Source organism: Carassius gibelio, chromosome B5 (assembly GCF_023724105.1).
Source record: "Carassius gibelio isolate Cgi1373 ecotype wild population from Czech Republic chromosome B5, carGib1.2-hapl.c, whole genome shotgun sequence".
Lineage (NCBI taxonomy): Eukaryota > Metazoa > Chordata > Actinopteri > Cypriniformes > Cyprinidae > Carassius > Carassius gibelio.
The window spans coordinates 28,102,801-28,129,019 of NC_068400.1; the positions used below are offsets into that span (position 1 = coordinate 28,102,801).

General features: G+C 34.8%; 1 protein-coding gene across 1 annotated transcript in view; it reads right to left on the reverse strand.

Moving 5' to 3' along the window:
* Window positions 1-26,219, reverse strand: part of adamts3 (ADAM metallopeptidase with thrombospondin type 1 motif, 3) — a 159,765-nt gene that overhangs the window by 51,656 nt on the left and 81,890 nt on the right. The window contains exon 6 of the mRNA XM_052556227.1: window positions 270-353. Within this exon, the coding sequence (XP_052412187.1) occupies window positions 270-353 (84 nt within the window). The remainder of the gene's footprint in view (window positions 1-269; window positions 354-26,219) is intronic.

Genomic DNA, 26,219 nt, shown 5'->3' on the forward strand with positions numbered 1-26,219 from the left:
GGAGATCCTATAAACAGAAATGTATGTACAGTTGTCATACTGTAAAAACTGCACAGTTATGTTCAAATGCAAGAATATAAAATGTTAAGGCATCTGGCTATTAATGACCGTTAATAAAGTGTCAAAGAGAGCGTGGTAAATGTCACAAAAACATAACAGTGACATAAAACACTATCTTACATAAAGTTATATGTACATAAAAATATGACCTATTACGGTTTATAAAGGACTTTTGTTTTTATGTTTTGAGATATTTAGTAGTAATTTACCTTAGCATATCCAAGCATGATCATCCTCACAAGCACAACATTAATGTGCACTCCCAGTGATTCATCATGGTAGATCTCATTCACCTGTTAACACATGGAAAAAAAAATGCATTATGCATGTTCTCCTAAACTCAACATACATGTAATAAAACAACACAACACTGATCCTTGCACAAAGTGTTGGGATGGGAGAATATCAGGCAAGGGATACAAACTGGGTCATTCTCCACCTAGTCATCTATGACAGCTATTGATTTTATCATCTCTAGGAACTGCAAAAAAACAAAAACAAAGCTACTTCATTCCATTTCCAAACCCTCACCATGACTGACAATGAGCAAGAGAGACCAAAGATTTTTCTACAACAGCATCAAGATAAAAAGAGCAGGAGGAAATGGGATCTCGGACCCATAAGAGTGACTTTCTAAGGCACAGAAGGCGTTTTTAGACAGGCTTTGGGGCTACAGTTGGCATGGAAAAGCCTATGAAAGGTCGGTAAATGAAAAGAACCCAGTGTTGAGCTGGTCATACAGAGGCCTTTTAAAGGTTCAGATGTTTTTCCTTCCTCACCTAGCTAAGAGGCTGCTGTGTGGGGTGCTGCATTTTGGAGGCACAGTATTGCTTTCTGAATGCAGGGTGTAGTGCTGTATCGAATTACTACATCCTAAATGGTACAAATGTTTCATCAAGACTTTATAGAGCTTATGCATACACATAATCCAAGTTTTCTTGCTGTGGTGCAGATATAATGTAATAAAATTATATACTGATATAAAACAAACACCTGTTATATTAATTAAGTATTTTGAAGTTCTGGTGCAATCAACTAAACATTTTACCGTTGTTCTCTTGGCATTGACACCAACTGACCAAGTTAAGCAGTTTCTAGCATATGATTCTGTAAACAAAAAGTTCAGATTGTCCTGATATTCTGTACAGCAGAGAAGAGACAACTGTGGTGGAACTAAATGCACATCTGTGTTTAATTTATGAAAAAAACTCTTTTCTTGTAAAGAGTGTGAACAATCAGAGGGAATATTATGTCCAGGCAAGCTGGAGATCTGCTATATGGTCACTTTGTCCTGCCATACTGCACTGGAAAAAGAATCACACCATTTTAAATAACAACAATAATAATAATACTAATCAAATTTTATGTGTTATGAACTGTATACAGTTTTTGTACACAATCAGACAAATAAGCATGTGATAAAAAAGATAAATATAAATATAGCTGCAAGCAGCGATGGCGGGCTCAAGCCACCAATGCCATCGCCACCCCGGTGGCATCAGGTAAACTGTGCCCAGCGGGCACATGCATTCACAATATCCCTCTGGCAGTGAGGTTTTAAAGGATATGGTAGTTAAAGGGTTAATCCGAATCATCAAGACTTTAAAATCACATTCACAGAACAATATATATAACTTTAGTGACACTTTACAATAATATTTCATTTCTAAACATTATGTTAACACAAACAATATTTATATAGCATTCATTCATGTCAGTTAATATTCCAAACTTAAACATTAAAACATTGTTTTATTGTGATTTTTTTCCAAGCACATTTTACCAATTCCAAACCATATCAATCTTAATAACTAATATTATTTTTTATTTAATCATTTATGAGTGCTATACAATAGTCCAGGAAAGCTGGAAGAGAAAAACTCCTTATATTCATGTGTGCAGAATTATTGGGCATGTTTTCTTTTACAGATGAAATGCGCTAAAAAAAGAGTTTTAACTCTGTAAAGCCTGTGAGAAATATCAAACACAAATGCAATACAGAAATTGATAAGTTAAGACTTGGCCATTGTACAAAAAATGCTGACTGGGTCATGAGGTCAGAAAAGAAGAAGAAAAAAACAGGTCAAGAAGAACTGACAAAAAGAATTGCAAAATAATTAGGAATTAATGTGAAGATTAATTTTTAGTCAATTCTGCAAGACAGACTTTCAGGAAAGGGGGTGGAATAAAAAAGAGCTCCTAAATCTTAATCCCGGATTCTGGAAGATATATTCCTCAAACCATTGGACAAGAGAAGGTGGTGCTGGTCCTTCACGAGTCACTCTAATCTGTTCATAAAGCCTATATATAAAGTCTTAATATATAGTATTTCACAATACTTCATGGTATTCTAATTAAATCATTTTTTGGAATCTTAGATCTCTCAGAACCTGACACAGAGTAATTCTGGAGACTCCAGGAAAGTGGCAGTTCTGTAAAATGTTGGCGCTGGAGACTAAATGCTCCCTGATAGTTTCACACCTAATTCACTTAACACACACACACACACACACACACACATTACCCACAGTGACAGAGGGACAGAGTTACATCAGATGTTTGATAGTTTTTTAATTTTCTATCATCCATATAGTGTTGTATAGTCATGAAACTATGCATATTTCCTCAGAATGACTTGTCTTCTATGTGTACATTTTTTTGAAGTGTTTAGAAGCTGCACTTTAAAAAAATAAAAAGACATTTACTGGTTACTTTTTTACTGTTATTTCAATAAATCACCACGACAAAACCATTCAAGCTATCCAAAAATCATTCGCACCTGTTCTGTAAGATAAATTCTTTAAACAGTGGTAAAAGAGGATGTGGGGCTGAACCTTCAAGAGTCACTCAAAACTTATCTGTCCATAAAGCCTATAAAGAATTATTTCTTAATATACAGTTCACAATACTTCAGCTTGTTATTCTAATTAAGTGAGGGTCATTTTATCAGTAAATACATAAAATTCATATTATTTTTCTTTGAAAGATTTCTATAAATGATTTAAATCATACTCGTTTCTACAATAATTATTTAAAAGTAATCCTATAGCTCCATCTGGTGGCCATTATTGGTACTAAGAATTGCAAGCTTGATTTATAAGTTATGATAGTTTTAATTTTATGCTGGCTCTTGAAAATGTTAAAGCTATGAAACTTACTTTGCTTCCTTCAAATGATGACTTCTACATATATAAAAAATTATGAAGAGTTGAAATGAAAAATTTTAAAGATATCGTAAAATAACTATTGTATTTTTTTATGTTACTTTAATAAATCGCTATGGCCACACCATTTAAGGTATCCTAAACCCATTCGCAATTTAACATCTTCAGTATATTAGCATCATGTTGAAAAAGTTTGGTGTGAACTACTTATGTCTTCTCGGAGGAGTATGAATTCATTTTTACATGCTAATTTTATCATAAATCCACAATAAAATTTCTGAGTTCTGTATCAATCTGTGTTGTTGTTTGTTTATTTTTATTTTTTTTTATTTTTCATAGGAAGATAACTGAAAAGATTACTCTCCTTTTTAATAAATGTGCTTATAAACCAAGAACAAGCTATTTATAGCTGTATTTATAAACTGCTTACTACTGACTATTAATATTGGGACAAGGCTTTATAAAGCATAAACTGACTATTTACTAATGAGTGCAGTTATTATAAAGTGTTACCAATGCATTTACTAATGTTAACAAATTAGACATTATTTTACAGTGTTATTAAATCCTTTAATGACTTATAAGCATTTGTGAAAGAAGCTTAGTCTTCATCTGTGAACTGAACAGTTTTACTGTTACATCCATGAGATTATGTAAATTAAGATAAATGTCATGTCACAGGATGGAATAGGTCAGTATCAAATGAGTTGAAATTATTGTTTGCAGCACAAATAAGTATTTTTAGAATTTTGTTTTAATTCCTGAAACTGTCAGAAAAGGATAAGGCCTAAGAGATTTTTTAAGCTGTAATGAAAACAGCAATGTTAGCAACAGCAACAAAAAATAACAATTTAAAATACATTTTTTTTTCTGGTGATTAAAGAGATGATTAAGTCTCTCTCTCTCTCTCTCATTGTGTCTGCCACTCAGCTCATGCCCATCCCCCACTCACACACACACTCACACACACACATGCACTCAGTCAGCACACATACATTGCTCAAACAGAGGGACAGAGTGAGTTGAGATGTCTGACAGTTTTTTTTTAATTTTCTTTTAATCATACAGTGTTGTAAGGTCATGAAACTATGCATATGTCCTCAGAATAATTTGATCTCTGTATGATTTTTTTTTAAAGTGTTTGGAAGCTGCAATTTAAAAATACAAGACAATTAATGATTCCCTTTTTACTGTCATTTCAAAAAATCACCACGACAAAACGGTTCAAGCTAACCAAAATCCGTTCGCAATTTAAGTTCCTCAATGTTTTTTCAACATGTAGACAAAGTTTGGTGAGTATAGTGAACATTTCCTCTGAGGAGAATGCATTAAATCAGAGCTCAATTTAAATATTCAAATAAAAATAGCCGACTTCCTGTTGGTCGTAGCTGATGACTGTGAATTAGAAAGTTGTCCGTCTTGATAAGAACAATTTATGTACCAAGTTTGGTGTCTGTAGCTAAAACTAAACCCCCCACTTTTGACAAAAGGTGGCGCTATAGCATGCCTCCTTCACGCCCTTTTAAAAGCTTTTCCCATTGTCTAGCTATCACTAATACTGATATGTGTTTTTAGTTTCATGTAAATCTGAGGTTGGTGTCTGCCTCAAACTCATCATAACAGAACATTCAAGTTTGACACGTTGCCATGGCAACGCCATATCAGATATCAATATCCCCACAACAGATTTACATCGGCCGTGTTTTGTCATTATTCTGATGAAGTTTTAAGTAAATCGAGTAAAAATAAGATGCTGAATTCAAAACATTTTGAAAATGACTCACTTCCTGCTGCCAGTTGGTGGCGCTATAACGTTGACTCTTAATAGTCACATATATACGATCGGTATCATACAACGAACAAACCAATGAAGTTTGATCAAATTCAGGAAATGTATGTGGATGTTATTAGACATTTCCTGTTTCTCATTTCTCGCCATAATTTCCACGCCTCGCTACGGGCAAACCGTTCAAGATATCAAAAATCCCCTCGCAATTTTTCGTCCCCAATGTCTTGAGATCATGTTCACCGAGTTTCGTGGCGAACGGGTTGAAAACCTCAGAGGAGTATTTCAAATTCCAGAGCATGCTTTTTTTAAACAGCTCTGAATAGCTGACTTCCTGTTGGGCGGAGCCTATGACATAAAGTGTGAAAGTTGTTCGGCTCAATGAGATCTATAAGTGTACCGAGTTTCATATAAATACATGCAAGTCTGTGTGAGCTATGGTTCAAGATTTCTGAAGGTGTTCCAGGGGGCGCTGTAGAGTCCCTGTGCCACGCCCGGGTCCCAGCCTCTGCGGCGTCCTGATGGCCGCAGATTCCAATGTGTGTGCCAATTTTCAAGAGTTTTTGAGCATGTTAAGGCCCCTAAAAACCCCCGGAAGGTTAAATAAAAAATAAAAAAAATAATAAGAAATATAGCTGCAAGCAGCGATGGCGGGCTCAAGCCACCAATGCCATCGCCACCCCCGTGGCATCAGGTAAACTGTGCCCAGCGGGCACATGCATTCACAATATCCCTCTGGCAGTGAGGTTTTAAAGGATACGGCAGTTAAAGGGTTAATCCGAATCATCTAGACTTTAAAATCACATTCACAGAACAATATATATATTAGTAACACTGTACAATAAGATTTCATTTATAAACATTATGTTAACATGAACAATATTTATATAGCATTCATTCATGTCAGTTAATATTCCAAACTTACATGAAAACATTGTTTTATTGTGATTTTTTTCCAAGTACATTTTACCAATTCCAAACCATATAAATCTTAATAACTACCATTATTTTTTATTTAATCATTTATGAGTGCTATACAATAGTCCAGGAAAGCTGGAAGAGAAAAACTCCTTATATTCATGTGTGCAGAATTATTAGGCATGTTTTCTTTTACAGATGAAATGCGCTAAAATAGACTTTTAACTCAAACTGTAAGGTCGAAAATTATGAAATACCCATGAGAAATATCAAACACAAATGCAATACAGAAATGGATAAGTTAAGACTTGACCATTGTACAAAAAATACTGACTGGGTCATGAGGTCAGACAAGAAGAAGAAAAAAGCAGGTCAAGAAGAACTGACAAAAAGAATTGCAAAATAATTAGTAATTAATGTGAAGATTAATTTTTAGTCAATTCTGCAAGACAGACTTTTCAGGAAAGGAGGTGGAATGAAAATGAGCTCCTAAATCTTAATCCTGGATTCTGGAAGATATATTCCTCAAACCATCGAACAAGAGGAGGTGGTGCTGGTCCTTCACGAGTCACTCTAATCTGTGCATAAAGCCTATATATAAAGACTTAATATATAGTATTTCACAATACTTCATGGTATTCTAATTAAATCATTTTTTGGAATCTTAAGTCTCTCAGAGTCCGACACCGAGTAATTCTGGAGACTCCAGGAAAGTGGCAGTTCTGTAAAATGTTGGCGCTGGAGACTAAATGCACCCTGATAGTTTCACACCTAATTCACTTAACACACACACACACACACACATTACCCACAGTGACAGTGGGACTGAGTGACATCAGATGTATGATAGTTTTTTTTTAATTTTCTATCATCCATATAGTGTTGTATAGTCATGAAACTATGGTCATGAGACCAGTCATTCTGAGGATAATATGCCTCAGAATGACTGGTCTTCTATGTGTACATTTTTTTTTTTTTTTTAAGTGTTTAGAAGCTGCACTTTAAAAAAATAAAAAGACATTTACTGGTTCCTTTTTTACTATTATTTCAAAAAACATCACGGCAAAACCATTCAAGCTATCCAAAATTCATTCACACCTATTCTGTAAGATTAATTCTTTAAACAGTGGTAAAAGAGGATGTGGTGCTGATCCTTCAAGAGTCACTCAAAACGTATCTGTCCATAAAGCCTATAAAGAATTATTCTTAATATACAGTTCAAAATACTTCAGCTTGTTATTCTAATTAAGTGAGGGTCATTTTATCAGTAAAATATATACAATTCATTTTTTTTTTAAAGATTTCTATAAATGATTTAAATCATACTCGTTTCTACAATAATTATTTAAAAGTAATCCTATAGCTCCATCTGGTGGCCATTATTGATACTAAGAATTGCAAGCTTGATTTATAAGTTATGATAGTTTAAATTTTATGCTGGCTCTTGAAAGTGATAAAGCTATGAAACTTACTGTGCTTCCTTCAAATGAGGACTTCTACTTATATAAAAAATTATGAAGATTTAGAATGAAAAATTGTAAAGATATAGTAAAATAACTATTGTATTTTGTTTATGTTACTTTAATAAATCTCTATGGCAACACCATTTAAGCTATCCTAAACCCATTCACAATTTAACATCTCAGTATATTGGCATCATGTTGAAAAAGGAGTATGGAGTAGTATGAGTAGGAGTATGAATTCATTTGCAGGCTGAGTTTATCATAAATCCACAATAAAATTTCTGAGTTCTGTATCAATCTGTGTTGTTGTTTGTTTATTTTTATCTTTTATTTTTCATAGGAAGATAACTTACTCTCATTTTTAATAAATGTGCTTATAAACCAAGGACAAGCTATTTATAGCTGTATTTATAAACTGCTTACTACTGACTATTAATATTGGGACAAGGCTTTATAAAGCATGAACTGACTATTTAATAATGAGTGCAGTTATTATAAAGTGTTATCAATGAATTTGCTAATGTTAACAAATTAGACATTATTTTACAGTGTTATCAAATCCTTAAATGACTCATAAGCATTTGTGAAAGTTCTGCTTGTATTACAGCTTAGTATTGATCTGTGAGCTGAACAGATTTACTGTTACATCCATGAGATTATGTAAATTAAAATAAATATAATGTCACAGGATGTCATAGGTCAGTATCAAATGAGTTTGAAATTATTATTTGCAGCACAAATAAGGTTTTTTTAGGATTTTTAAAAATCCCTAAAACTGTCAGAAAAAGGTTAAGGCCTAAGCTATTTCTATGTGAGTGGCTAATTTTATTTTTGTTTTTATAATTGTAATACACAAACTATGAAATTATACAAAATGTATAAAAAGATAAATAAATAAATACGCACACATTAAAAAAGCAGCCAAGTCGAATGAGTTTCCTTTTTTATATAGATTAAAATTGAAGACAGAAGCAAGTGGTAAATGTGGTCACTTTAATATTCAAATCCAGTAGATCCAGTTTATGTTCACGTGGCTGTTTTCGTTTATAGTCGCCAAGCTATTATGTGTTTTGAAATAATCTTGTCCGTTATGTGTTCGTTCGTACGACGAAAGGCAGAATCCTGCAGCTGGAGAGATATGTTATTCTGCCAGTCGCGCTTTCAAATAGTCTTGCACACTTAAACAGGTCACAAACACCTGCATTTAGCTCTTGTTGTGTTACAATGGGTTTATTGTGTGCATTTGTGGTAATATTTTATTTAAAAAAGCTCTTAAACAAGAATAAATTCGTTTGTTTTGAGCTGGACACTGTACGCGCTGATCGGAGGCGGTGATTTCAGAAAGGCAGCTGCAAATATTTCATTTTCACACAAACAGTTCAAAAACATCTTAATTTAGCTCTTGGTGTGTTCTAATTGGTTGATTGTGTGATATCGCTGTAATAATTCATTTTTAAAAGCTTTAAAACAGGAATAAATTCGTTTTCTCTGAGCTCTTTACTCCAGACGCTCGTGATCACAGCGGTGATTCATCTCTCCTATTTCTCACGTATCTCTGGCCAGAAATAATTTATCCATGAGCCCTGAACCGGTAATAATCAGATATGTTGGTTTAGCTTGTCAGTGTGAATTAAATCTAAGTATTTGTTTGTATTTTTAACCGATTTAAAAGTGAAAGTAAAAGCTTGGGAATTGAACCTGTAGGGGCGCAATTTCTCTCAGACAATGGAAGTCTGAAGCACATACACTCAAACAGAGGGACAGAGTGAGATGAGATGTCTGACAGTTTTTTTAATTTTCTGTTATCCATACAGTGTTGTAAAGTCGTGAAACTATGCATATTTCCTCAGAATGACTTTTTCATCTGTATGAAAAAATTCTTTGACGTGTTTGGAAGCTGCAATTTAAAAATACAATAATGATTCCCTTTGTAAGGTCATTTAAAAAAATCACCACGGCAAAACCATTCAAGCTATCCAAAATCCATTCACAATTTAAGTTCCTATCAGAAATACTGATGTGTGTTCAGAGTTTTGTGAAATTCTAAGTATGTTATTTGCCTCAAAATCACCTGAGAAGTATTCCAGTTTGACATGTTGCCACGCCAACAATTTTTTAGATATCAATATCCCCCTTGCAGATTTATATCAGCTGTGTTTTAACATTATTCTGATGAAGTTTGAAGCAAATCGAGTAATAATAAGATGCTGAATTCAAATCATTTTGAAAATGACACACTTCCTTCTGCCAGTTGGTGGCGCTATAACTTTGACTCCTAATAGTCACATATATGCGATCGACATCATACAACGAATAATCTGATGAAGTTTGATTAAAATCAGGAAATGTATGTGGATGGTATTAGACACTTCCTGTTTCTCATTTCTCGCCATAATTTCAACGCCTCGCCACGAGCAAACCGTTCGAGATATCAAAAATCCCCTGGCAATTTTTCATCCCCAGTGTCTTGAGATCATGTTGACCGAGTTTGGCGGCAATCGAGAAAAAAACCTATGACAAGTATTTCAAATTCCAGAGCATGCGCTTTTTACATAACTATAAATAGCTGACTTCCTGTTGGGTGGAGCCTATGACATGCAATACGAAAGTTGTTCGGCACGATGAGATCTATATGTGTACTGAGTTTCATATGAATATGTGCAAGTATGTGTGAGCTATACATCAACATTTCTGACTGTGTTCCAGGGGGCGCCGTAGAGCCCCTGTGCCACGCCCGGGTCCCAGCCTCTGCAGGCTCCTAAAGGCCACAGATTCCAAAGTGTGCGCAAATTTTCAAGAGTTTTTGAGTATGTTAAGGACCCCAAAAGCCCCCACAACTTTGACGAAAAATTTGAATACTAAACCCTAAATAGCCAACTTCCTGTTGGGCGGAGCCCATGATATGCAATACAAAAGTTGTTTGGATTGATGAGATTTATATGTGTACCGAGTTTCATACGTCTACGAGCAAGAATGTATGATATATGGCCCTCCATATTCCAGGGGGCGCTGTAGAGCCCCTGTGCCACGCCCGTGTATCAGTCTCTGCCCGGCCCTAATGGCCGCAGGTTCCAATCTGAGTGCCAATTTTCAAGACTTTTTAAGCATGTTAAGGGCCCCAAAAGCCCCCGAGACGTTGGAAAAAAATAATAATAATAATAATAATAATAATAATAATAAAAAATAATCCTAAGGAAAACAATAGGCCTCTCGCCCTTTGGGCTTGAGCCCTAATAATAATAATAATAATAATAATAACAAATAATCCTAAGGAAAACAATAGGGCTCTCGCCCTCCAGGCTTGAGCCCTAATAATCCTTAGGGGAACAATAGGGCTCTTCGCCCCTTCGGGCTTGAGCCCTAATAATCCTTAGAAGAACAATAGGGCTCTTCGCCCCTTCGGGCTTGAGCCCTAATAAGAATAATCCTTAGAAGAACAATAGGGCTCTTCGCCCCTTCGGGCTTGAGCCCTAATAATCCTTAGAAGAACAATAGGGCTCTTCGCCCCTTCGGGCTTGAGCCCTAAATAGCTGCAAGCAGCGATGGCGGGCTCAAGCCACCAATGCCATCGCCACCCCGGTGGCATCAGGTAAACTGTGCCCAGCGGGCACATGCATTCACAATATCCCTCTGGCTGTGAGGTTTTAAGGGATATGGCAGTTAAAGGGTTAATCCGAATCATCTAGACTTTAAAATCACATTCACAGAACAATATATATATATAACTTTAGTAACACTTTACAATAAGATTCCATTTATAAACATTAAGTTAACATGAACAATATTTATATAACAATCATTCAACCTTGTTTTGTTGTGATTTTTTTCCAAGCACATTTGACCAATTCCAAACCATATCAATCTTAATAACTACCATTATTTTTTATTTAATCATTTATGAGTGCTATACAATAGTCCAGGAAAGCTGGAAGAGAAAAACAGGTCAAGAATAACTGACAAAAAGAATTGCTAAATAATTAGGAATTAATATGAAGATAAATTTTTAGTCAATTCTGCAAGACAGACTTTCAGGAAAGGAGGTGGAATAAAAATGAGCTCCTAAATCTTAATCCCGGATTCTGGAAGATATATTCCTCAAACCATCGGACAAGAGGAGGTGGTGCTGGTCCTTCACGAGTCACTCTAATCTGTTCATAAAGCATATATATAAAGCCTTGATATATAGTATTTCACAATACTTCATGGTGTTCTAATTAAATCATTTTTTGGAATCTTAGATCTCTCAGAACCTGACACAGAGTAATTCTGGAGACTCCAGGAAAGTGGCAGTTCTGTAAAATGTTGGCGCTGGAGACTAAATGCTTCCTGATAGTTTCACACCTAATTCACTTAACACATACACACACACACACACACACACACACACACACACACACACACACACACACACACACACACACACACACTACCCACAGTGACAGAGGGACAGAGTGACATCAGATGTATGATAGTTTTTTAGTTTTCTCTCATCCATATAGTGTTGTATAGTCATGAAACTATGCATATTTCCTCAGAATGACTTGTCTTCTATGTGTAATTTTTTTTGAAGTGTTTAGAAGCTGCACTTTAAAAAAATAAAAGACATTTACTGGTTACTTTTTTACTGTTATTTCAAAAAATCACCACGACAAAACCATTCAAGCTATCCAAAATTAATTTGCATCTGTTCTGTAAGATAAATTCTTTAAACAGTGGTAAAAGAGGATGTGGTGCTGATCCTTCAAGAGTCACTCAAAACGTGTCTGTCCATAAAGCCTATAAAGAATTATTCTTAATATACAGTTCACAATACTTCAGCTTGTTATTCTAATTAAGTGAGGGTCATTTTATCAGTAAAATACATAAAATTCATATTATTTTTCTTTGAAAGATTTCTATAAATGATTTAAATCATACTTGTTTCTACAATAATAATGTAAAAGTAATCCTATACTTCCATCTGGTGGCCATTATTGGTACTAAGAATTGCAAGCTTCATTTATAAGTTATGATAGTTTTAATTTTATGCTGGCTCTTGAAAATGATAAAGCTATGAAACTTACTGTGCTTCCTTCAAATGATGACTTCTACGTATATAAAAAATTATGAAGAGTTTGGAATGAAAAAATTTAAAGATATAGTAAAATAACTATTGTATTTTTTATGTTACTTTAATACATCGCTATGGCCACACCATTTAAGGTATCCTAAACCCATTCACAATTTAACATCTCAGTATATTGGCTTCATGTTAAAAAAAGTTTGGTGTGAAATACTTGTGTCTTCTTGGAGGAGTATGAAATCATTTACAGGCTGATTTTATCATAAATCCACAATAGAATTTCTGAGTTCTGTATCAATCTGTGTTGTTGTTTGTTTATTTTTATTTTTTTATTTTTCATAGGAAGATAACTGATCCTTTACTCTCCTTCTTAATAAATGTGCTTATAAACCAAAAACAAGCTATTTATAGCTGTATTTATAAACTGCTTACTACTGACTATTAATATTGGGACAAGGCTTTATAAAGCATGAACTGACTATTTACTTTTTGAGTTTGAAATTATTATTTGCAGCACAAATAAGGTTTTTTAGGATTTTTAAAAATCCCTAAAACTGTCAGAAAAGGATAAGGCCTATTTCTATGTGAGTGGCTACATTTATTTGTTTTTATAACTATAATGCATAAACTATGAAATTATACAAAATGTATAAAAAAGTACAACAGCAATTGTTTTCCAATGTTTTTTATTAATTAATTATTATAATTTTTATTTGGGATTTACATTTAAAAAAATTAGCCTACTGCAATCATTCTAAACAGCTTGAATAAAACCTGTTAATATTTATTATAGACCACTGTAACTGTGTATAATCTAACAAACAAGTTTATTATGAAAATATAAGTGTGTACAGAAGATAAATTGGACGATAAAGAAATTGCTAACAATAGTATAATAGAGCATGTTTTATGTTTTTAGGCGTTTAGATGCAGAAATGGACAAATAAAATGTAAAATAAAATGTAATTGATTTAATTAAATATAGATTAATTCTTGTTAGAGCAAAATAATGAATAAATACGTACACACATTAAAAAAGCAGCCAAGATGAATGAATTTCATTTTTTATATAGATTAAAATTTAAGACAGAAGCAGCTGGTATATGCGGTCACTTAATATTCAAATCCAGTAGATCCACTTCAGATATATTTCTCAACAGTTTATGTTCACGTGGCTGTTTTCGTTTATAGTCGCCAAGCTATTATGTGTTTTGAAATAATCTTGTCCGTGATGTGTTCGTTCGTACGACGAAAGGCAGAATCCTGCAGCTCGAGAGATATATGTTATTCTGCCAGTCGCGCTTTCAAATAGTCTTGCAGACTTAAACGGGTCACAAACACCTGCATTTAGCTCTTGTAGTGTTACAATGGGTTTATTGTGTGCATTTGTGGTAATATGTTATTTAAAAAAGCTCTTAAACAAGAATAAATTCGTTTGTTTTGAGCTCGACACTGTACGCGCTGATCGGAGGCGTGATTTCAGATAGGCAGCCGCGAATATTTCATTTTCACACAAACAGTTCAAAAACATCTTAATTTAGCTCTTGGTGTGCTCTAATTGGTTGATTGTGTGATATCGCTGTAATAATTTATTTTTAAAAGCTTTAAAACAGGAATAAATTCGTTTTTTCTGAGCTCTTTACTCCAGACGCTCATGGTCACATCGGTGATTCATTTCTCCTATTTCTCACATATCTCTGGCCATAAATTATTTATCCATGAGCCCTGAACCAGTAATAATCAGATATGTTGGTTTAGCTTGTCAGTGTAAATTAAATCTAAGTATTTATTTGTATTTTTAACCGATTTAAAAGTGAAAGTAAAAGTCCGGTAATTGCACCTGTAGGGGCGCTATTTCTCTCAGACAATGGAAGTCTAAGCACACACACTCAAACAGAGGGACAGAGTGAGATGAGATGTCTGACAGTTTTTTAATTTTCTGTTATCCATACAGTGTTGTAAAGTCGTGAAACTATCCATATTTACTCAGAATGACTTTTTTTATGTATGAAAAAAGGTTTTGAAGTGTTTGGAATTTAAAAATGCAGGACAATTAATAATTTCATTTTTACTGTCATTTAAAAAAATCACCACGACAAAACCGTTCAAGCTATCCAAAATCCATTGGCAATTTAAGTTGTTTAAAATGTTTTGGCATCATGTAGACAAAGTTTGGTGTGTATAATGTTACTCTCCTCTGAGCAGTATGCATTAATTCACAGCTAAATGTAAAAAAAAATCCACATTCAAATCAAAATAGCTGACTTCCTGTTGATCGTAGCTGATGACTGTGAATTAGAAAGTTGTCCGTCTTGATAAGAACAATTTATGTACCAAGTTTGGTGTCTGTAGCTAAAACTAACCCCCCCACTTTTGACAAAAGGTGGCGCTATAGAGTGCCTCCTTCACGCCCTTTTAAAAGCTTTTGCCATTGTCTAGCTATCACTAATACTGATATGTGTTTTGAGTTTCATGTAAATCTGAGCTTGTTGTCTGCCTCAAACTCACCATAACAGAACATTCAAGTTTGACACGTTGCCATGGCAACACTATATCAGATATCAATATCTCCACAACAGATTTACATCGGCCGTGTTTTGTCATTATTCTGATGAAGTTTTAAGTAAATCGAGTAAAAATAAGATGCTGAATTCAAAGCATTTGGAAAATGACACACTTCCTGCTGCCAGTTGGTGGCGCTATAACGTTGACTCTTAATAGTCACATATATACAATCAGTATCATACAACGAACAAACCCATGAAGTTTGATCAAATTCAGGAAATGTATGTGGATGTTATTAGACATTTCCTGTTCCTCATTTCTCGCCATAAGTTCCACGCCTCGCGACGGGCAAACCGTTCGAGATATCAAAAATCCCCTCGCAATTTTTCATCCCCAATGTCTTGAGATCATGTTCACCGAGTTTCGTGGCGAACGGGTTGAAAACCTCAGAGGAGTATTTCAAATTCCAGAGCATGCTTTTTTTAAACAGCCCTGGATAGCTGACTTCCTGTTGGGCGGAGCCTATGACATAAAGCGCGAAAGTTGTTCAGCTCAATGAGATCTACAAGTGTACTGAGTTTCATATAAATATATGCAAGTGTGTGTGAGCTATGGTTCAAGATTTCTGACTGTGTTCCAGGGGGCGCTGTAGAGCCCCTGTGCCACGCCCGGGTCCCAGCCTCTGCGGCGTCCTGATGGCCGCAGATTCCAATGTGTGTGCCAATTTTCAAGAGTTTTTGAGCATGTTAAGGCCCCCAAAACCCCCCGGAAGGTTTAATAAAAAATAAAAAAAATAATAATAAGAATAATCCTTAGAAGAACAATAGGGCTCTTCGCCCCTTCGGGCTTGAGCCCTAATAACAAGAATAATCCTTAGAAGAACAATAGGGCTCTTCGCCCCTTCGGGCTTGAGCCCTAAATATAGCTGCAAGCAGCGATGTCGGGCTCAAGCCATCAGTGCAACGCCACCCTGGTGGCATCGGGAAAACTGTGCCCAGCGGGCATAAGCATTTACAGTAACCCTCTGACAATCAAGTTTTAAGGGATGTGGCAGTTAAAGGGTTAATCCGACCAATCTAGACTTTGAAATCACATACACAGAACAATATATATAACTTTAGTAACACTTTATTTTAAAATGTATAAAAAATGTATAAGGTGTGCATTGTAGCTGACACCTATATGAACACATTACAATTGTTTTGTGACTACAAGTCTTTCTTCTCAAATGCTATTGAGTGGTCGCGAACGCGGATGGGAGAATGGCGCATATTTGTTTTGTTTTTTTTGAGCAACTGGTGCCCCCTCTGGGAGTTGGTGCTCTACGAAGACTGCATACTCTGCATATAGGGAGCGGCGGTACTATCTGGAAGATATATTCCTCAAACCATCGTACAAGTGAAGGTGATGCTAGTCCTTCAAGAATCGCTCAAAACCTTTTCAAGTGTACAGTTTCCTTTTATTGCATCTTGAAATAAATATTTCTGAATTCTGAATCAAACTGGGTTGTGTTTATTGATTTATTTTATAAGACAACTGAAACTTTAATCTCCTTTGTAATATATGTGCTTTTAAACCAAGAACAATGTAATTAGAGATGTATTCCTGCTTAATAATGACTATTATTAAGGGAAAAGGCTTTATAATCATGAACTATTTACTAATGCTTAGCTAATGAGTGCAGTTATTATAAAGTGTTACCAATGCATTTACTAATGTTAACAAATTAGACATTATTATGCAGTGTTACCAAACCCTTTAATAATTTATTAGTGTTTTGTAATGATTTTAATGACCTATAAGCATTTGTGAAATAGTTTTGCTTGCATTGCAGCTTAATCTGTCAGTTGAAGAGTTTTACTGTTACATCCATGAGATTAATAAATGTCATGTCACGTCACAGGTTGTCATAGGTCAGTATCAAATGAGTTTGAAATTATAATTTGCAGCACAAATAAGGCTTCTTAGGATGTTTTTAAATCCCAAAAACTGTCAGAAAAGGATAAGGCCTAAGAGATTTCTTAACCTGTAATGAAAGGAAAAAAACACCACCATTAGCAACAACAAAAACAATAACAATTTAAAATATAGATTTTTTTTCCTGATTATTAAAGGAATGATTAGGTCTCTCTCTCTCTCTCTCTCTCTCTCTCTCTCTCTCTCTGCCAGACAGCCCCTCCCTACAATCCACACACACTGTCAGTCACCAAAGATTCACAGTCACCAACCCCCTCACACTCACACTCCCCCTCCCTCTCCCCCTCCCTTTCCTCACACAGACGGAGTGGCCAGAGTGAGATCATGTCAGTTGAGAAGTCTGACAGTTTTTTCTTTTATTTTATCCATACAGTGTTGTAAAGTCATGAAACTATGCATATTTCCTCATAATGATTTGATCTCTGTATGAAAACATGCCTTGAAGTGTTTGGAAGCTGCAATTTAGACATACAATACAATTAATGTTTCCCTTCTTACTGTCATTTCAAAAAATCACCACGTCAAAACCGTTCAAGCTAACCAAAATCCGTTCGCAATTTAAGTTCCTCAATGTTGTTTCTTCATGTAGTCAAAGTTTGGTGTGTATAGTGTACTTCCCATGTGAGGAGTATGCATTAATTCACAACTGTAAAATCTCAAAAATACACATTCAAATCAAAATAGCTGACTTCCTGTTGATCGTAGCTTATGACTGTGAATTAGAAAGTTGTCCGTCTTGATAAGAACAATTTAAGTACCGAGTTTGGTGTCTGTAGCTAAAACTAAATAAAATGCATTATTATTATTATTAGCTGTACACTTGCTAAACATTTTTAAATATAAACTTATGCAATTGTGTGTATATATATATATATATATATATATATATATATATATATATATATATATATATATATATATATATATATATATATATATAAATTCAAGTGTACAGTTTTCTTTTATTGCATCTTGAAATAAATATTTATGAGTTCTGTGTTTGTTTATTTTATTTATTTTATTTTTTATTTTACATTTTTTTTTAGGGAGATTACAGCCTTTAATCTCCTCAAAATAAATGTGCATATAAACCATGAACAATTTAATTATAGCTGTATTTATAAAATGCTTACTAAAATATTAATTTTGGGAGAAAGCTATATAAAGCATGAACTGACTATTTACTAATGCTTAGCTAAGAATTGCAGCTATTGTGAAGTGTTACCAATGCATTTACTAATGTTAACAATTGAGACATTATTTTAAAGTGTTACCAAATCCTTAAATAATTTAAAAGTGTTTTGTTATGATTTCATTAACCTATAAGCATTTGTGAAATAGTTCTGCTTGCATTAAAGCTTAGTCTTCATCTGTGAGCTGAACAGTTTTACTGTTACATCCTTGAGATTATGTAAATTCAAATAAATGTCATGTCACAGGGTGACAGAGGTCAGTATCAAATGAGTTTGAAATTATTATTTGCAGCACAAATAAGGTTTTTTAGGATTTTTTTTAATCCCTGAAACTGTCAGAAAAGGATAAGGCCTAAGATATTTCTTAAGATGTAATGATAACAGCACAATTAGCAACAACAACAAAAAAATAACTATTTAAAATACAGTTTTTTTTCTGGTGATTAAAGAGATGTTTAAGTCTCTCTCTCTCTCTCTCTCTCTCTCTCTCTGTCTGTCTGCCACTCAGCTCACACCCCTCCCCCACTCACACTCACACACACACACAGAGTCAGCACACAGAGTGACAGAGTGAGATCAGATGTCTGACAGTTTTTTAATTTTCTTTTAATCATACAGTGCTGTAAAGTCATGAAACTATGCATATTTCCTCAGAATCACTGGTTTTCTAAATTAAAAATGTTTTTTAAAGGTTTGGAAGCTGCAATTTAAAAATACAAGATGATTAATGTTTCACTTTTTACTGTCATTTCAAAAAATCACCACGACAAAACCGTTCAAGCTAACCAAAATCTGTTCGCAATTTAAGTTCCTCGATGTTTTTTCTTCATGTAGACAACGTTTGGTGTGTATAGTGTACTTCCCCTGTGAGGAGTATTCATTGATTCACAACTGTAAAATCTCAAAAATACACATTCAAATCAAAATAGCCGACTTCCTGTTGATCGTAGCTGATGACTGTGAATTAGAAAGTTGTCCGTCTTGAAAAGAACAATTTATGTACCAAGTTTGGTGTCTGTAGCTAAAACTAACCCCCCCACTTTTGACAAAAGGTGGCGCTATAGAGTGCCTCCTTCACGCCCTTTTAAAAGCTTTTGCCATTGTCTAGCTATCACTAATACTGATATGTGTTTTGAGTTTCATGTAAATCTGAGCTTGTTGTCTGCCTCAAACTCACCATAACAGAACATTCAAGTTTGACACGTTGCCATGGCAACACTATATCAGATATCAATATCCCCACAACAGATTTACATCAGCCGTGTTTTGTCATTATTCTGATGAAGTTTTAAGTAAATCGAGTAAAAATAAGATGCTGAATTCAAAGCATTTGGAAAATGACACACTTCCTGCTGCCAGTTGGTGGCGCTATAACGTTGACTCTTAATAGCCACATATATACAATCGGTATCATACAACGAACAAACCCATGAAGTTTGATCAAATTCAGGAAATGTATGTGGATGTTATTAGACATTTCCTGTTTCTCATTTCTCGCCATAAGTTCCATGCCTCGCCACGGGCAAACCGTTCGAGATATCAAAAATCCCCTCGCAATTTTTCATCCTCAATGTCTTGAGATCATGTTCACCGAGTTTCGTGGCGAACGGGTTGAAAACCTCAGAGGAGTATTTCAAATTCCAGAGCATGCTTTTTTTAAACAGCCCTGAATAGCTGACTTCCTGTTGGGCGGAGCCTATGACATAAAGTGTGAAAGTTGTTCGGCTCAATGAGATCTATAAGTGTACCGAGTTTGATATAAATACATGCAAGTGTGTGTGAGCTATGGTTCAAGAATTCTGACTGTCTTCCAGGGGGCGCTGTAGAGCCCCTGTGCCACGCCCGGGTCCCAGCCTCTGCGGCGTCCTGATGGCCGCAGATTCCAATGTGTGTGCCAATTTTCAAGAGTTTTTGAGCATGTTAAGGCCCCCAAAACACCCCGGAAGGTTTAATAAAAAATAAAAATAATAATAATAAATATAGCTGCAAGCAGCGATGGCGGGCTCAAGCCACCAATGCCATAACCCCCCCGTGGCATCAGGTAAACTGTGCCCAGCGGGCACATGCATTCACAATATCCCTCTGGCAGTGAGGTTTTAAAGGATACGGCAGTTAAAGGGTTAATCCGAATCATCTAGACTTTAAAATCACATTCACAGAACAATATATATATATATATATATATATATATATATATGTATATGTATATGTATATGTATATGTATATGTAAATATATGTATATGTAAATATATATATATATATATATATATATATATATATATATATATATATATATATATATATATATATATATATATATATAACTTTAGTAACACTGTACAATAAGATTTTATTTATAAACATTATGTTAACATGAACAATATTTATAAAGCATTTATTCATGTCAGTTAATATTCCAAACTTAAACATGAAAACATTGTTTTATTGTGATTTTTTTCCAAGTACATTTTACCAATTCCAAACCATATCAATCTTAATAACTACCATTATTTTTTATTTAATCATTTATGAGTGCTATACAATAGTCCAGGAAAGCTGGAAGAGAAAAACTCCTTGGGCCCTATCTTGCACCCAGCGCAATTGACTTTGTACACCGACGCATGTGTCATTCCTATTTTGCACCTGCGCAAAGCGCGCTTTTCCCTCCACAGAAGAACGTCGCTAAACTAGTGAATGAACTTGCGCTCCCTGGGCGGTTCAGCGCAAAAAAGGAGGCTTGTTCCGGCGCAAACAATCCCTGGTGCTATTTTGCTGTTCCATTAAACAATTGCGCCACTGACCAGAAAAAACCTAGTCTAAAGTCAAACGCGTTGTTCATTATGCTGTTTTAAGGGCGCATGCTTGACCATAATGTATAGCGTGCACAACGCGCATACACTTTGCTCATGTAATCTACACAGATGCAACAGTTATTTTTGCAAATCATAAATTGTTACACTAAAAAAATATTAACACATGAGATGACGGAAATCATGACGCTATTTTGGGTGGGTTTCTCCCATCCTCATACAACACAACTTCTCTGTCTTTCACTGCTCTTACAAGAACATCAGTCTGCTCGGCTGTGAACCGCTCTTGGCGTGCGCCTGGTAAATACGCCATAATAGCAATCCATAATGGAACTTGCGCACCTGCTTTTAAAGGGAATGTTGGATGACGCTCTGATTGGTTTATTTCACGTTACGCCCAAACCACACCTAAGAATAATGAAGCTACTTCAGACCAACCCATTTTAGATTTGCGCCGGGCGCAAGAGCCATTTATCCCGCCGGGAAAATAGCAACAGCGCCGAGACCCGCCCACAAAGTTACTTGCGCTTCGCGCTTTGACACTTGCGTTTCAGATCGTTTAAATAGGGCCCTTATATTCATGTGTGCAGAATTATTAGGCATGTTTTCTTTTACAGATGAAATGCGCTAAAATAGAGTTTTAACTCAAACTGTAAGGTCGAAAATTATGAAATACCCATGAGAAATATCAAACACAAATGCAATACAGAAATTGATAAGTTAAGACTTGACCATTGTACAAAAAATGCTGACTGGGTCATGAGGTCAGAAAAGAAGAAGAAAAAAGCAGGTCAAGAAGAACTGACAACACACACACACACACACACACACACACACACACATTACCCACAGTGACAGTGGGACTGAGTGACATCAGATGTATGATAGTTTTTTAATTTTCTATCATCCATATAGTGTTGTATAGTCATGAAACTATGCATATTTCCTCAGAATAACTTGTCTTCTATGTGTACATTTTTTTTTTTGAAGTGTTTAGAAGCTGCACTTTAAAAAAATAAAAAGACATTTACTGGTTCCTTTTTTACTATTATTTCAAAAAATCAACACGACAAAACCATTCAAGCTATCCAAAATTCATTCACACCTGTTGTGTAAGATTAATTCTTTAAACAGTGGTAAAAGAGGATGTGGTGCTGAACCTTCAAGAGTCACTCAAAACGTATCTGTCCATAAAGCCTATAAAGAATTATTCTTAATATACAGTTCACAATACTTCAGCTTGTTATTCTAATTAAGTGAGGGTCACTTTATCAGTAAAATACATACAATTCATATTATTTTTTTGAAAGATTTCTATAAATGATTTAAATTATACTCGTTTCTACAATAATTATTTAAAAGTAATCCTATAGCTCCCTCTGGTGGCCATTATTGGTACTAAGAATTGCAAGCTTGATTTATAAGTTATGATAGTTTTAATTTTATGCTGGCTCTTGAAAATGATAAAGCTATGAAACTTACTGTGCTTCCTTCAAATGATGACTTCTACTTATATAAAAAATTATGAAGAGTTAGAATGAAACATTTTAAAGATATAGTAAAATAACTATTGTATTTTTTTATGTTACTTTAATAAATCTCTATGGCAACACCATTTAAGCTATCCTAAACCCATTTACAATTTCAGTATATTGGCATCATGTTGAAAAAGGAGTATGGAGTAGTATGAGGAGGAGTATGAATTCATTTACAGGCTGATTTTTTCATAAATCCACAATAAAATTTCTGATTTCTGTATCAATCTGTGTTGTTGTTTGTTTATTTTTATCTTTTATTTTTCATAGGAAGATAACTGACCCTTTACTCTCCTTTTTAATAAATGTGCTTATAAACCAAGGACAAGCTATTTATAGCTGTATTTATAAACTGCTTACTACTGACTATTAATATTGGGACAAGGCTTTATAAAGCATGAACTGACTATTTACTAATGAGTGCAGTTATTATAAAATGTTATCAATGCATTTGCTAATGTTAACAAATTAGACATTATTTTACAGTTATCAAATCCTTAAATGACTCATAAGCATTTGTGAAAGTTCTGCTTGCATTACAGCTTAGTATTGATCTGTGAGCTGAACAGATTTACTGTTACATCCATGAGATTTTGTAAATTCAAATAAATATAATGTTACAGGATGTCATAGGTCAGTATCAAATGAGTTTGAAATTATTATTTGCAGCACAAATAAGGTTTTTTTTAGGATTTTTAAAAATCCCTAAAACTGTCAGAAAAAGGATAAGGCCTAAGCTATTTATATGTGAGTGGCTAAATTTATTTTTGTTTTTATAATTGTAATACACAAACTATGAAATTATACAAAATGTATAAAAAGGTAAATAAATAAATACGCACACATTAAAAAAGCAGCCAAGTCGAATGAGTTTCCTTTTTTATATAGATTAAAATTGAAGACAGAAGCAAGTGGTAAATGTGGTCACTTTAATATTCAAATCCAGTAGATCCACTTCAGATTTATTTCTCAACAGTTTATGTTCACGTGGCTGTTTTCGTTTATATTCGCCAAGCTATTTTGAAATAATCTTGTCCGTGATGTGTTCGTTCGTACGACGAAAGGCAGAAACCTGCAGCTCAAGAGATATATGTTATTCTGCCAGTCGCGCTTTCAAATAGTCTTGCACACTTAAACGGGTCACAAACACCTGCATTTAGCTCTTGTTGTGTTATAATCGGTGTATTGTGTGCATTGGTGGCAATATTTTATTTAAAAAAGCTCTTATACAAGAATAAATTAGTTTGTTTTCAGCTCGTAACACTATGCGCTGATCGGAGCGGTGATTTCAGATAGGCAGCCGCAAATATTTAATTTTTACACAAACAGTTCAAAAACATCTGAATTTAGCTCTTGGTGTGTTTTAATTGGTGAATTGTGTAATATCGCTGCAATATTTTATTTGTAAAAGCTATAAAACAAGAATAAACTCGTTTTTTCTGAGCTCGTCATTCCACACGCTCATGCTCAGAGCGGTGATTCATCTCTCGTGTTTCTCACGTATCACTGACCATACATCAATTATTAATGAGCCCTGACCCGGTAATAATCAGATATGTTGGTTTAGCTTGTCAGTGTGAATTAAATCTAAGTATTTATTTGTATTTTAACCAATTTAAAAGTGAAAGTAAAAGTCCGGGAATTGAACCTGTAGGGGCGCTATTTCTCTCAGACAATGGAAGTCTGAAGCACATATACTCAAACAGAGGGACAGAGTGAGATGAGATGTCTGACAGTTTTTTAATTTTCTGTTATCCATACAGTGTTGTAAAGTTGTGAAACTATCCATATTTACTCAGAATGACTTTTTTTCTGTATGAAAAAAGGTTTTGAAGTGTTTGGAATTTAAAAATGCAGGACAATTAATAATTCCATTTTTACTGTCATTTAAAAAAATCACCAAGACAAAACCGTTCAAGCTATCCAAAATCCATTGGCAATTTAAGTTGTTTAAAATGTTTTGGCATCATGTAGACAAAGTTTGGTGTGTATAGTGTTGCTCTCCTCTGAGCAGTATGCATTAATTCACAGCTAAATGTAAAAAAAAAATCCACATTCAAATCAAAATAGCTGACTTCCTGTTGATCGTAGCTGATGACTGTGAATTAGAAAGTTGTCCGTCTTGATAAGAACAATTTATGTACCAAGTTTTGTGTCTGTAGCTAAAACTAACCCCCCCACTTTTGACAAATGGTGGCGCTATAGAGTGCCTCCTTCACGCCCTTTTAAAAGCTTTTGCCATTGTCTAGCTATCACTAATACTGATATGTGTTTTGAGTTTCATGTAAATCTGAGGTTGTTGTCTGCCTCAAACTCACCATAACAGAACATTCAAGTTTGACACGTTGCCATGGCAACACTATATCAGATATCAATATCCCCACAACAGATTTACATCGGCCGTGTTTTGTCATTATTCTGATGAAGTTTTAAGTAAATCGAGTAAAAATAAGATGCTGAATTCAAAGCATTTGGAAAATGACACACTTCCTGCTGCCAGTTGGTGGCGCTATAACGTTGACTCTTAATAGTCACATATATACAATCAGTATCATACAACGAACAAACCCATGAAGTTTGATCAAATTCAGGAAATGTATGTGGATGTTATTAGACATTTCCTGTTCCTCATTTCTCGCCATAAGTTCCACGCCTCGCCACGGGCAAACCGTTCGAGATATCAAAAATCCCCTCGCAATTTTTCATCCACAATGTCTTGAGATCATGTTCACTGAGTTTCGTGGCGAACGGGTTGAAAACCTCAGAGGAGTATTTCAAATTCCAGAGCATGCTTTTTTTAAACAGCCCTGAATAGCTGACTTCCTGTTGGGCGGAGCCTATGACATAAAGCGCGAAAGTTGTTCAGCTCAATGAGATCTACAAGTGTACTGAGTTTCATATAAATATATGCAAGTGTGTGTGAGCTATGGTTCAAGATTTCTGACTGTGTTCCAGGGGGCGCTGTAGAGCCCCTGTGCCACGCCCGGGTCCCAGCCTCTGCGGCGTCCTGATGGCCGCAGATTCCAATGTGTGTGCCAATTTTCAAGAGTTTTTGAGCATGTTAAGGCCCCCAAAAACCCCCGGAAGGTTTAATAAAAAATAAAAAAAATAATAATAAGAATAATCCTTAGAAGAACAATAGGGCTCTTCGCCCCTTCGGGCTTGAGCCCTAAATATAGCTGCAAGCAGCGATGGCGGGCTCAAGCCGTCAGTGCAACGCCACCCCGGTGGCATCGGGAAAACTGTGCCCAGCGGGCATAAGCATTTACAGTAACCCTCTGGCAATCAAGTTTTAAGGGATACGGCAGTTAAAGGGTTAATCCGACCCATCTAGACTTTGAAATCACATACACAGAACAATATATATAACTTTAGTAACACTTTATTTTAATATATACAAAAAATGTATAAGGTGTGCATTGTAGCTGACACCTAAATTAACACATTAAAATTGTTTTATGACTGCAAGTCTTTCTCCTCAAATGCTATTGAGCTTCAAATTTGCTTTTGAGTCCATGTGAAAAAGTAGCATAATTTACATATGACTTACAGTTTGTTTTAATAAACATCAAACATTTAATTTTATTGTGCATTATAGCTGTCACGTAGATGAACAATTACAGTTGTTTTTATGACTGTAAGTCATACTCTTCAAATGCTACTGATGTTAGAAAAGTGTATAACAAGATCACATATAACTTTAGAGACGGTCCCTAAATTTGAGACTCTCGAATGTCCAATGTCA